This window comes from Vulpes lagopus, chromosome 1 (assembly GCF_018345385.1).
Source record: "Vulpes lagopus strain Blue_001 chromosome 1, ASM1834538v1, whole genome shotgun sequence".
Classification (NCBI taxonomy): domain Eukaryota; kingdom Metazoa; phylum Chordata; class Mammalia; order Carnivora; family Canidae; genus Vulpes; species Vulpes lagopus.
In genome coordinates this window covers 96731948-96746010 of record NC_054824.1, presented here as the reverse complement: position 1 = coordinate 96746010, position 14063 = coordinate 96731948, and the positions used below count along the sequence as shown (strand labels likewise).

At 37.6% G+C, this 14063-nt stretch overlaps 1 protein-coding gene and 1 pseudogene across 4 annotated transcripts in view; one reads left to right on the top strand and one right to left on the bottom strand.

Annotated features, from left to right (window-relative positions):
- Window positions 1–14063, bottom strand: part of SENP7 (SUMO specific peptidase 7) — a 150918-nt gene that overhangs the window by 50656 nt on the left and 86199 nt on the right. For all 4 annotated transcript variants that reach the window (XM_041757248.1, XM_041757255.1, XM_041757265.1 and 1 more), the window contains one exon: window positions 2131–2249. In XM_041757248.1, coding sequence (XP_041613182.1) covers window positions 2131–2249 — 119 coding nt within the window. The remainder of the gene's footprint in view (window positions 1–2130; window positions 2250–14063) is intronic.
- On the top strand, window positions 5281–5827 carry LOC121472118 (annotated as a pseudogene).

The following is a 14063-nucleotide window of genomic DNA, read 5'->3' as shown; positions in this document are numbered from 1 at the left end:
GGAGCCTGCTTCTCCCTCTGCCTGTCTCTGCCCCTCTCTCTCTCTGTGTCTATGAATAAATAAATAAAATCTTTTTAAAAAATCCTATTATACAGGAGTTTTCCCTCAAACACTTTATTTACGATTCACACATCAGTCAAGGCTATCTCATGGAAAACCAGAATAAATTTATTACAGCTTGCCATTATAAAAATAGTACCCTACCTACATAATATATACAACTCACAAATATTACCAGTATATAAAATTACAGAAGTGACAAATTCTTGTAAACCAAAAAATGCTAAATATGTCCAATATATTGGGGTGACTAGGTGGCTCTGTCAGTACAGTTCTGATCTCAGAGTTTGAGCCCAAAGTTAGGTTTAGAGATTACTTAAAAATAAAATCTTTCATATTTATATATATGTGTGTGTGTGTGTGTGTGTGTGTGTATATACACACACACACTATTTTCATAAAAGTAAATTTCACAAAACAATGTACTATAAAAGAATGGAATACTTGGGAGTTTAATTCAGAATTCCCATTAATATATGGGCTTATGTTAAAAAACTGGTATGGAGGAGACGACTGGGTGGCTCAATCAGTTAAGAATCTGACTTGAAAAAAAAAAAAAAAAAAAAGAAAAAAAAAAAAAAAAAGAATCTGACTTGATTTCAGTTCAGGTTGTGATCTCAGGGTCATGAGACTGAACGCCACATCCAGCTCCACACTGCATGTGCGGCATGCTTAAGATTCTCTCTCTCCTCTCCCCCAACCCATTCCCTTACTCTCTCAAAAAAAATGTTTTTAATAAAAAATAAATTAAAAAAAAAAAAGACTCTCTCCCTCTCCCTCCACTCTTCTCCCCCTTTCTCTCTCTAAAAAGCAAAACAAAAAAACTGGTATTGGATACAATTATCCATAGGATGGAAACATGGTGAGTTTCAATTAAGTTTCAGTAGCTACTTTTCTTAAAAACACTTTATCTCTGAAGAGGACCCTCAGGGGTACTAAGAAACTATCAAGTGTTTCTTTTATCATGCATTTTTTTCCCTAAGTCTAAAAGTCCGCTGTGACTTTAAAGTAATACTGAATGGCACAAATAAGAAGCTTTTTATTCAACTATTCCTACTCTATACAGGAAATCAGTAGAATGTGAGGGTTTAACAGTGTCTAGATAGTATGAAGTGAGATCACTTGAACAAATACTTTTTATTTGGTAATTAATGAAAATTATTTCTGGGAAAAGTACAATCCATAAGAAAATAAATGTCTTTCATTATATGTACCTAGTGCTTAGTGACTAACTGAAAGATATGTCTACAATTACACTGCTTTCTCTAGCTTGTTCTCACAAGAGTTGAAGCTAGTTATTAGTCTAGTTTCTTTTTAGTTTTCTTGAAAAAGGCCAATAAAAATTGTAAATAGCTATGTTTCAAATGACGTACAAAGAATTTTTGCATAGTGTCATTAAAGAACCACCTTTTCTAGTGAATGATTTATGAATCAGAAAACGAAGTGTCTCAACTAGTTTCAAGCAATCAGAGCGATCCCTAAAAATGTTAGTTCCACATCTGACTAATGTAGTGAATTGTTTTGGTGCAAATTTTTGTAAAGCACTTCAAAACCTTAAAAGGACAAAAAGGAGAAAAGAAGTTAATTCATTAACCCTACATGCAAAGAGGCCTAAAAAGAATTTTCAGAAGTCTGGGATGTATTTACCTTTAAATTTGCTAATAGTGGCTTGTACTGGCATCCTCCTAGAGTTGAGAGAAATTCTAATGAATAAAGAATGTACATCATAGGAGGATAGACAGTGGGAAGCTAAGAATAATAATCAAGTTAGCAGACATATCCATGGAAACAACACTTACAAGTAGCTAAACTATATAGCTGTATCCCCAAACCCAACAACAACAACAAAAAGAAATAATATTCAAATTTAAGTTAGACTTAATAAATGAAGAAATGCATTCTACAGTGCACAAACAAAAAATTTAGCAATTTTGTGTTGCTAAATAACTTCCCTTTACTTTCAGAGATCTTTTAAATATAAGATTAAATAAAGTTAACTATAACTTAAACATCTGTAGAAATGCAAAAGACAAAAATTCAAATGACAACAATTTTCTAATGTTCACAAACCTTTAGGTTGAGCATCAGACATTACAAGAGAAATGCCATCATCATCTCTTTCCTTTTCTTTAGTGTGTGAAGCCTTCTTCGCATAATTATTATCTACTGTCTTACTTGGTTGGGAACCCCTGCAAAAGAAAATAATATTACATTCAATACTTCTATATCCAAATGAATTAAGGAGGCAGTTGATATATATTCAAGATAAAAACCCAGTTTTACAGGTTACAAACACAGTCCCATATAGCAGTGTATATAATCTGAACAGAAAAAAGAATAACTAAGATTTGAGACAAAAGTTCTTATCCCTTTTCTACTATTAAACTCTTCCTATTTCTTTGGGAGAAAAAAGATATGGATACCACAGGATTGGGCACATGCAAAAACAGCAAAAGAATAATACAGATAGTAAATACTCCAAAGAGGTTTAAAAAGTAAAAACTCCATGAACAGAAGTATAGGACAAGCACATCTATATGTAATCAAAAAAAAAAAAAAATCCAAAGGTAATTGTTACTATGTTTCAAGCATGGTTCACGAACCAAAAACTAAATACAAAATAAAGTTTGGAGTATGGTAACCAATTTTACCTACAGAAGGAATAACTTAAATTACAAGGTACTCATTAAATATATAAAAATATAAGGTGTGAAAAACAAGTTTTGAAATGATGAGCACATTACTATTAATGAAAACTTAATACAATATTAGCAGAGGACTTCAGTACTTTGAGCAATGGATAAATCATACAGATAAAAAAATCTACAAAAAAAAAAAATCTACAAGAAAATGTTGGACTAAAGCCATACTTTAGACTAACTAGACCTAACATTCATTTATAGAACATGTCATTCAATACCATCAGAATATGCAATTCTTTTCAAGTGCATACAGAACATCCATAATTGTATGACAATCATAAGTCATATGACAGACTACATAAATAAGCCTTAGCAAATTTAATAAAAATTAAAATCATATCAACTATCTTTAACCACAATAATATTAAACTAAAAACCAGTAATAGGAGAAAGTTAGAATATTCACAAATATATGGAGATGAAACAATATGCTCCTGAACAAGCTTTCAAAGAAAAAAATCAAGGAGGAGCTCAAAAAAAATACCTCAAAGCAAATAAAAATCTAAGTACAACATATGAAATCTTACTGAATGCTACAAAAAGATTTCTAAGAAAGAAGTTTGTAATGATAAATGCCTACACTAAGAAAGAAGAACTCCCATAAACAACTTCACTTTATATCTCATAGAACTACAAAAAGAACTAAGCTCAAATTTAGAAGGAAATAACAAAAATCAGAGCAGAAATAACAAAAACAAGAAAAGCAATAGAAAAGATCAACACGGGACACCTGAGTGGCTCAGCTGGTTAAGCATGTGAGTCTCCGTTTCAGCTCAGGTCATGATTTCATGGATCCTGAGTTCAAGCCCCACATCGAGCCCCACATTGGGCTCTGTGCTCAATGGGGATTCTGCTTGAGATTCTCTGCCTCCCCTATTTCTAATAAATAAATCTTTAAAAATATGTTTTTTTAAAAAAGATCAACACAAGTAAGACCTAGTTTTTTGAAAAGATAAAACTTCCTGATTTCAAACTATATTACAAAGCTATAGTAACTAAAATAGTATGATATGGTATAAAAAGAGATTGATATAGGTCAAAGGAACACTTAGAATCGAAAGCCAGGAATAAATCCATACATATATGGTCGATTAATTTATGGCAATAGGGAAAGGAGAAACAAGTAAGGCTACATCAAACTGAGTAAGGGACAACCAAGAGTAGGTAGGGAGAGACAGGCAGGGGGCTACATAACCAGGCTTACAGAAATCCCAGATTTGGAGAAATGTTATAAATGAGATATTAACCAAGGAGAAGGGAACATGTGCATCCTTCTAAATATAAACAGGACATTCTCATATTTTCCAATCCACAATACTGGTTCTAAATATATACAGGATATTCTCATGATACTTACAAATCCACTATGCTATTGACAAAATATTTACCAAGTTCCCTGGTCAGTTTTCTATAAAAGACTAACCATCAAAGCCCTGTGTGGCAACCCATTTGGGACCCTTCTGATTTTAGAGAGCTTTTCTTTCCCCTTTCTGTTTTCACTTTCACTTAATAAACCTTCACTTCAGTCTTTTGTTGTATCCACAAGATACATTTCCAGCTCCATGAGACAAGAACTCTGGAATCCTGAAACAAAAGTAAAAGGCTTCTGCACAGCAATTAAAACCATCACTCAAATGAAAAGGAAATACATAAAATGGGAGAAAATATTTACAAACCATATTATCTAATAAGGGATTAATATCCAAAATATATAAAGAACTCATACAACTCAATAGAAAAGTTTCTATTTAAAAAATGGGCAGAGTGGGGTGCCTAGGTAGTTCAGTTGGTTAAGCATTCAATTATTGATCTCAGCTTGGGGCCTAATCTCGGGGTGCTGAGTTCAATCCCCATTTTGAGCTCTACAGTGAGCATGGAGCTTAAAAAAAAAAGATTGGGCAGAGGAACTAAATAGACATTTTTTCAAAGACGACATACGCATGGCCAACTGGTACATGAAAAGGAGTCCAACATCATTAGTCGTTATGGAAATGTAAATTAAAACCACAATGAGATATCACCTCATACCCATCAGAGATTATTACCAAAGGTAAAAACCCTAATAATACATGTTGCAAGAATATAGAGAAAAGGGAATCCTGAGCACTGTTGGTAGCAATGTAAATTGGTGCAGCCACTATGGAAAACAGTATGGAGGTTCCTCAAAAAATTAAATAGAACTGCCATATTATGATCCAGCTATTCCACTTCTGGGTATTTATGCTCATTAAATATCATTATCTCAAAAATATATCAACACTATTACAATACCCAAGACATGGAAACAACCTAAGTGTCCACTGACAGATGAGTAGATGAAGAAAACAGGACACATAGAGTTATTCAGCTACAAAATAAGAGGGAAATCCTGCCATCTGCAAGAACATGGATGGAACCTGAGGGCATTATGCTAAGTGAAATAAATCAGAGAAAGACAAATACTGTATGACCTCACCTACATCTTTAAAAACAAAACAAAACAAAAAAACATGTAGTGGCCAAAAGCCTGCAGAGCAACATGCCCAAGCTTTATTACTATTGCCAACACATACCTCATCCATAATTCTCCATCAGAAAAACAGGCAGTACAGTGATAGGAAACACAAAGAGAATGTGAAAAACTATCAGAAATGGATAGAAGAGCAGGCTCAGAGCCTGATCAACAAAATAACTGCTACATTTCATGATACCTCTTAGGCAATTCTCTGCTCCTCCTCCAGCAAGAGCAATGATCCCACTCCTCCCCAGTCTCCTGGGTCTTACTTGCCCTGGTATGATGCCAACTTCCCATAAAGGGGACCCACGATGCCAATAATGGGCCTTCCTCCTTGTGGAATGATGCAGGGGGACCTACACCAGGAATGAGGCCGCCTCTGGGAAGCCACATACCAATGATGCCTGGGCCTCCAATGATGAGACCTCCTACCCATTCCATGATGGGGCCCACTTGGCCAGGAATTAATCAGACAGAAACGAAGAGGTGGGAACCTCTTTATATCCATTTTATATTACTTGTTCTACTTCCATCAGGAGGTCATGGTGCTGGGACTTTGGGTGTTTTCTAACAGCATGCTCCCCCTTCCTATCAAAGAGAGAATAGTTTTTGCAAGGTAGTGGGACCCCCCATACACACCAAAAAAACAACACAGTTTTCATTTTTATCCCAAAACGTGAATATCATCAACTGTTTTAGTTTTAAAAAACAACAACACTTAAATACAGTCAGCAGATTGGTAGTAGCAGGCGGTAGGGAGGTTGGAGAGAAGTGAGTGAAAATGAGTGAAGGTGGTAAAAAAGAATACAAGTTTCTAGCTGTAAGACAAGTATCATTTACATACAGTATGGTGACTACAGTTAACAATAGTGTATTATACATTTGAATGTTGCTAAAACAGTAGATCTCAGAAGTTCTCATTACAAGAAAAGAAATTTAACTATGCATGCTGATGGTGTTAACTAAACTTACTGTGTTAATAATTTTACAATATAAACATACATCAATTGATATGTTGTATACTTAAAGCTAGTACAATGTTTTGTCAATAATGCATCAATAAAATCATTTTTAAAAAATAAATTGATAGAAATCTTTGGGGGAAACAATTTGGTACTAATTAAAATAGCCAAAGAATGAATGAAATCTTTACACACAATACTCTTACTCATTATTGTTGTGCCCAAGATCGCAAACCGGAGAAACCGCCAAGGAGCCGACACCGATGCAATCACACGAGGGTTTATTTTATTTACAAGCTCGAGCGTGGGTCCAAGTATACCCGACGCAGCGGAGCAGGGACTTGGACCCAGAGACTAAGAGGCTTAGCAACTTTATTTTGTTTGGTTGGTTGTTTTAAAGATTTATTTATTTACTTATGATAGATACAGAGAGAGAGGCAGAGACACAGGAGGAGGGGGAACCAGGCTCCATGCAGGAGCCCGACGCGGGACTTGATGCCAGGTCTCCAGGATCACGCCCTGGGCTGCAGGTAGCACTAAACCGCTGAGCCACTGGGGCTGCACGAGGCTTAGCAACTTTATAGGGGCCAGTGGCCAATGGGATAAGCAGAAAGTTGCACAGTCATGCTGGTCCGCTGAGCTGGATTTCCGGTTAGGGTGTGTCCTGGTCTTGGATTAGGGCGGGGCAGTGCCCTAAGTAATAAGCAGGTCAGCACAAGGTGGGTACAGCCCAAAATAGTCAGTCCTGCTCTGCTTGTCCAGGGGTAGGGGATTTTGTTCAATTTCCTGGGTCCCACATTCCCCGTTTTTCAGAGGATCCTATGCAGGACCCAATCATGGGTCCAGGTTGCTCTCAGAGTGAGCCAGGGCATTCCCCCGGAATGATTAAACCAGGATTCTCACCAACCTTGTTGCTGTTCTCACTCTTATTTACAGTTAAGGCAGCACATAACCCACCCCCCCCAACCCTTTGTTGTAAGAAGACTAATTCTAATCCCCTTCTATTTTGAAGGACAACCTCGGAATAGGGAGTCTTGGAGGTGGGAAATAAGTGAGAAAGGCGCAGTCTTAGCTTTAGAGGATTGTCCTTGTCTGGTTGGCTTTTCCATTCTGTAACAAAGTCCATGAGAATGGTGTGTGGGTCAGCTGGCGGGATGTGTGTGTAGTGGACCCAGGGAGTAATCCTGTCAACCTTGAGAGCGGTGGGAGTGGTCAGGATCACAAGGTAGGATCCCTTCCAGTGAGGCTGAAGTGTCTGGTGTTGGTATCTCTGCACATATACCCAGTCACCTGGCCGATATCGATGGGGGTCCAGGGGTGGCCCAGTCTCGTAGAGGGCCCTCAGCTTAGGCCACAGCTTAGGCCACACCTGCTCATGGGTTCGTTGTAACATTTGGAGGAAGAAAAGAAGTTGGTGATGATCAAATTCAGCAAGCACCTCAGGTTTTAAATTGGGGATAACAGGTGGAGGAAGACCGAACATGATTTCGTAGGGAGTCAGTCTCATCTTATATGGGGAGTTCCTCACCCTATATAGGGCAAAGGGGAGGAGAGTCACCTAGTCCCTGCAGTCTCCAGGGCTAATTTAGTTAAGGTCTCCTTTAATGTTCTGTTCATCCTTTCTACCTGTCCTGAGCTCTGGGGCCTATATGCACAATGTAATTTCCAATCTGCCCCAAGTACTACTGCCACTCCCTGTGTTACCTTAGATACGAATCCTGGGCCCTTGTCTGACCCAATTCTAACAGGAAAACCATACCTCGGTACGATGTCTTCCAGCAGTTTCTTGATCATGATCTGTGCCGTTTCATGTTTGGTGGGAAATGCCTCTGTCCATCCTGAAAAAGTATCTACAAACACTAGTAAATACCTATACCCATATTTTCCAGGTTTCACTTCAGTGAAGTCCACTTCCCAGTAGGCTCCTGGGCGGTCCCCTCAGAGCCGGTGCCCAGGTTAGATCCATGGGCGGAGGCATTTGTTAATTGGCATGCGCACAGCTTGCCACAATCTGTTCGATCTTTGCTCGGAGAGTCTTTAATGGTGATCTTTGCATGTCGTAGGAGGTCTTCCATCTTCCTTGTTCCCATGTGAGTACTCCGATGCATTTTGGATAGGACTCGCCATCCTAGTTCCTCTGGCAAGATGATGCTGAAGTCTGCGGCCCTCCACCAGCCACACAAGCACTGGGTCATAGGCAAGCGTTTGATCCAGTGTAAGTCAGCATCAGTATAGTTGGGGATGTCGGGCAGGGTCGGTGCCCCCGGATCAGGTAGCGTGGTAGCTAAGACCTGGGTCACCAGAAGGGCCGCCTCTTCTTTTGCTTTTAAATTGGCTAGCTGGTATCCCCTGGCTACTGGCGTGTCTGCCTTTTGGTGCCCCGGACAATGGATGATGGCTAGGGCCTTGGGCAGCCAGAAGGCCTTTAGGAGTTCAAGAATCTCCGTTTTGCTTTTAACAGTCTTTCCCTCTGCTGTCAGAAGTCCTCTCTCCCTGTAAAGGGCTCTGTGGATGTGAGTGGTGGCAAAGGCGTACCTGCTGTCGGTACAGTACAGTTTAGAACTCTCAGAAAATATGCGCGCAAAAGGTAGAAAAAGTTGAGCGCACTCACCACCTGTGAAACCCTCCGGATGGGGTCCTGGAGGTTTCTTGGATCCCGGACCAGCCCCCAAATGTTGTGCTCAAGATCGCAAATCCGAGAAACCACCAAGGAGCCCACGCGGACGTGATCACACAAGGCTTTATTTACAAGCTCAAGCCTGGGTCCAAGTATAACCCAATGCAGGGAGCAGGGACTTGGACCCGGAGACTAAGAGGCTTAGCAACTTTATAGGGGCCAGTGGCCAATGGATACCCAGAAAGTTGAAAGTCATGCTGGTCTGCTGAGCCGGATTTCTGGTTAGGGTGTGCCCTGGTCTTTGATTAGGGCGGGGCAGTATCACTGGGCTGGATTTCCCATTAGGGTGTGTCCTGGTCTTTGATTAGGGCGGGGCAGTGCCCTAAGTAATAAGCAGGTCAGCACAAGGCAGGTGCAGCCCAAAATAGTAAGTCCTGCTCTGCTTGTCCAGGGGTAGAGGATTTTGTTCAATTTCCTGGGTCCCACAATTATAATTTTTTTTTTTTAATTTTTATTTATGATAGTCACAGAGAGAGAGAAAGGCAGAGACACAGGCAGAGGGAGAAGCAGGCTCCATGCACCGGGAGCCCGACGTGGGATTCGATCCCGGGTCTCCAGGATCGCGCCCTGGGCCAAAGGCAGGCGCCAAACCACTGCGCCACCCAGGGACCCCCACAATTATAATTATTAATAAAACAACTCATTATGGTATTAAGGTAGGCAAAACCTGAAATAAAAAACTATACAAAATAGCCTGTGTATTATTCTCTCATAACAGAACACACTATATAGTAATTACCGTATTTTCAGAACTATTTAACAACATGGAAATTTTTACACCAACTTACAAGCATTAAAAACATCAGATACCAAGAACAATTAATGATCCCTGTTCAATAAACTATAAAACATCTACACAAATGACCATAGGAAGACTGTGGAAACGGAAGCACGGACCATCTCCCCACCCAGACAACAGCCACGCTGGCAGGATCTGTCTGATGTAACTATTAGGGAATTCTGGAGTCTATGGAAGTAAACTGAAGTTAATTTCAGGCAATTTGAGCTCTGAAAGTGGTAGCAGTGACCCAGTAGTCTGTTCCTATGTAGCAAGCAGCAATGCCCAAGTTCGTAAAATAGTTTGCACAGCTTACAATTACCAAGGTGAGCAAGGACCTTATTTTCCAAATATCAGAAATCTGCATTCTGATCACCAATGGCTGTTTCTGTTCACGGATGAGCAGACATGGAGAAAAGCAGCCACTGTTGCAACAACCACCACCATTGTTGTAACACTTTTCCCATCCAGCTAAAACAACTTCCAGGAGACTTAAAGGGCTAGCACCTAATTTTGTTTTATTTTTCCCCCTTCAGTTCTCCCATTTTCTCCTTTTGGGAACCAAACATTTAAGGATTACAGTATTTGAAAATAATCACATATATGAGGGAATTCAGGAAGTCACAAAAATTACTAGGGAAAGGCATACTTATAAAAGACCTAGGAAGACCTTATGTTTACACATTAAGTGGATGTGTGGAAGAGACAATTAAAAACAACAATTAAAAAAAAAGAAGGAAAGAAAGAAAAAAAAAACTAGTAAACCCCTGGGAAGGGGAAGAATCTGATTTCCAGACTTACTATATTACATGATTCAAGTGTTGTGTTTTCAACAACAACAAAAAAGCACAAGGCATACAAACAAACAGGAAACTGTGGATGATTCAAAAAGGAAAAAAATAAAACACAACATGTCCCTGAAAAAAAATCTAGAAAGCAGATTCAATAGACAAAGACATTATAACAACTGTCTTAAAGATGCTCAAAATGCTAAAAAAAAAAAATTTTTTTTTAAAGTATTGGACAAAGTCAAGAAAATGATCTATGGATAAATGAAAATATCAAGAGATGAAATACATTAATAAATGAAAGGGAAATTCTGGAGCTCTAAAGTATAATAACAAAAATGAAAAATTTATGGGGCACCTGGCTGGGTCAGTTGGGAGAGCATGTAACTCAATCCCTGTCATAAGTTCAAGCCCCATGTTGAGTATAGAGCTTACTTAAATAAAACTTAAAAAAATAAAATGAAATTGAAAAACTCATTACAGGGATGCAAAAGCAAATATGAACAGGAAAGAAGAGAATGTCTGTCATCAGTTCTGGATTTAGGGAAGGGGAAGGGGTAGGGAAAGGGAAAATAAAAAAGGATAACTTAGAAGATATGATCATGGAAATTATCAAATCTGAGGGATAAGAAAATCTGATAAAAACTGAACACAGCCTAAGGGACCTGTGGGACACCAAAAAGTAGACCAATATACGTAATGTCAGTATCTCAGAAGGAAAAAAAATAAAGGAGCAGAGAAATTACTGAAACAAATAATCATTAAAATATTTCCAAATCTGGGGGCACCTGTTGTGGTTGTTGGTTAAGCATCTGCCTTTGGCTCAGGTCATGATCCCAGGGTCCCAGGATAGAGCCCTGCACCAGGCTCCCTGATAAACAAGGACTCTGCTTCTCCCTCTCCCTCTGCTTCTCCCTCTCCCTCTGCTCATGCTCCTTCTCTCACTCTCTCTCTCAATAAATAAAATCTTTTTAAAATTTTTTCCAAATTTGATGAAAGACATGAATATAAACATCCAAGACACCCAAGGGACTACTAAACTCAGTGAGACCTTACCAAGAAACACTATAATCAAGTTGTCAGAAGACAAGGCAAAGAGAGAATCTTGAAGGTACTAGGAAGCAACCCATCACATATCAAGGATATTCTATAAGATTATCAGGTTTCTCATCAATAGCCATGGTGGCCAAAAGACATTGGTTTAGTATAAAGTATTGAAGGAAAAAACTGTCAACCAGAAATCCTGTATCTGGCAAAACTATTCTTTTTCCAGTTAAGTTATAAAGTTAAGTTGATGATTTGAGATATTTCTTCTTTTTTAATGCAAGCAACTACAGCTATGTATTTCCCCTTTAGTACTGCTTTGGCTGCATCCCATGTTTTCGTTTTCATTCATCACTACACATTTTTTAATTTCTTTGTGATTTCTTCTAAGACCCACTGGTTGCTTTAAGTGTGCTGTTTAATTTCCAACAACTTTTGAGTTTTCCAGTTTTCCTTCCATTAATGATTTATGACTTCATACCATGTGGCCAGAAAAGAATGGGAGAAAATATTTGTAAATCATATTTCTGATAAGATTCAGAATATATAGAGAACTCCTAAAACTCAAAAGTAAAACACAACATGATTCATCGAAGAGCAAAGGTCTTGAACAGACATTTCTCCAAAGAAGATACATGAATGGCCACTAAGCACACGAAAAGATATTCAGCACCACTAACTGTTAGGGAAATCCATATCAAAACCACAATGATGTATCACAGCACACCCATTAGGTTGGCTATTATATAAAAACAGAAAATAACAAGCTTTAACAAAGATGTGGAGAAATTGGGACCCTTATGCACTGCTAATGGCAATGTAAAACGGTACTGGTGCTATAGAAAACAATATGGCGGTTCCTCAAAAAATTACTAATAGAATTACCATATGATCCAGAAATTCCACTTTGGGGTAGATATGCAAAACAACTAAAAAGCAGAGATAGAGACATCTGCACAACAATGTTCATAACAGTTACAACAGTCAGAAGATGAAAGCAACCCAACCACCCAAAGACATTTGTATACCACACTACATACAGGCAAAAAAGGAGTGAGAACTTCAATTAAGAAAGTAATCTCAAGATAGTTGTCCTGGATCTGATTTTCTTATATAAATCACCACAAATTAAAATATCACTTGACTAACCTATTTTTATACTTGAGACTAAAGAGGTCTTTCCAAGAATAAGCTAAAACACAGAGGTCAGACACTAACATGTTTTATAAAATAAAAGTTTTAATTTATATACTAAAGAAGATACTATAAACAAAGTAAAATTAACAAATAGAAGCTTGAAAAAATTTAATAAGAGTTCTTAAAAGTAAGAAACAGATGGAACCAATACATACCAAGACTAAGAAAACTCACATAAGAAACACAAACTCTGTCTTGACTAAAAATCAAAAAATGATTAAAATGAAAGCAATTTCATGTAAACACTTATTTTTGTCAACAGGTTATCAAAAATTTTTTCAATGGTAACACTTAATTCTAGTTAAAAAGAATGGCCTATAAGAATTTATAAAAATAAGTACACAAACTTACTGTAGCAATGCTATACAAACAAAAAAATTAAAAAATCCTAGGGACACCTAGGTGGCTCAACAATTGAGCACCTGCCTGTCTTCAGCCCAGGGCATGATCCTGGAGTCCTAGGATGGAGTCCCATATCAGGCTCCCCACATGGAGCCTGCTTCTCTCTCTGCCTGTCTCTGCCTCTCTCTCTCCGTGTCTCTCAGACTAAATAAATAAAATCTTTAAAAAAAAATTAAAATATCCTAAATGTTCAGTCACAAGGAAGCAAATATTTGTAAAAGTAGGTATATTTCTATGTACTGATTGGCAAATTACTAAGTTACAAGAGAAAAGCAAATTTTCTCATTTAATCTGCATACCTAGGCATTATTACTTCAATTTACAGATGAGGTAAACTGAAGCATAGAAAAAGAAGTTAAGCAAATACACTGAAATTAATTCAACCTCGTACTAAATAAGTTACTAAGGGTATTGCATTTTTCACAGTGTATTATCATAATAAAAACAATAAATATTAGTTAAAAGGTTTTTTTTTTTAGTTAAAAGTTTTTAAAAGAGTAATACCTTAATAAATATCTGTATTTTAAAATAATAAATTACCATCTAGAAAAAACAAATATGCTACTTGAAAGAGACCATTTTAACTCCAATTTGCTTTTCATGCTTGGTATTTTACTATTGCTTTATTTTCAGCGTAAAAACACAGTGTTTTTTTTTCCTGCATAATTCCATTCAAGTTGTCATTACAGTCAATATTAACAGTTCTGAACACTAAAGATAGGCTAAGGCTAAAATAAGACTTTTAGCCTTTATTTTTTTTTTTTTCAAATAAGTCTCAATTTTAATAAGATCCTCTACATACACATTTGCTACTAAAAATTGAAATAGCACATCAAGAAAATTACAATTTCTGAAAACCAGAAAAATCTACCTTATGCACACCCTCCCCTAATTATACTCTAACCAAACCACCCCAAGTTTTCTGTGTATTCCTTCTGCACAAGTTACTTGGCTTCCGA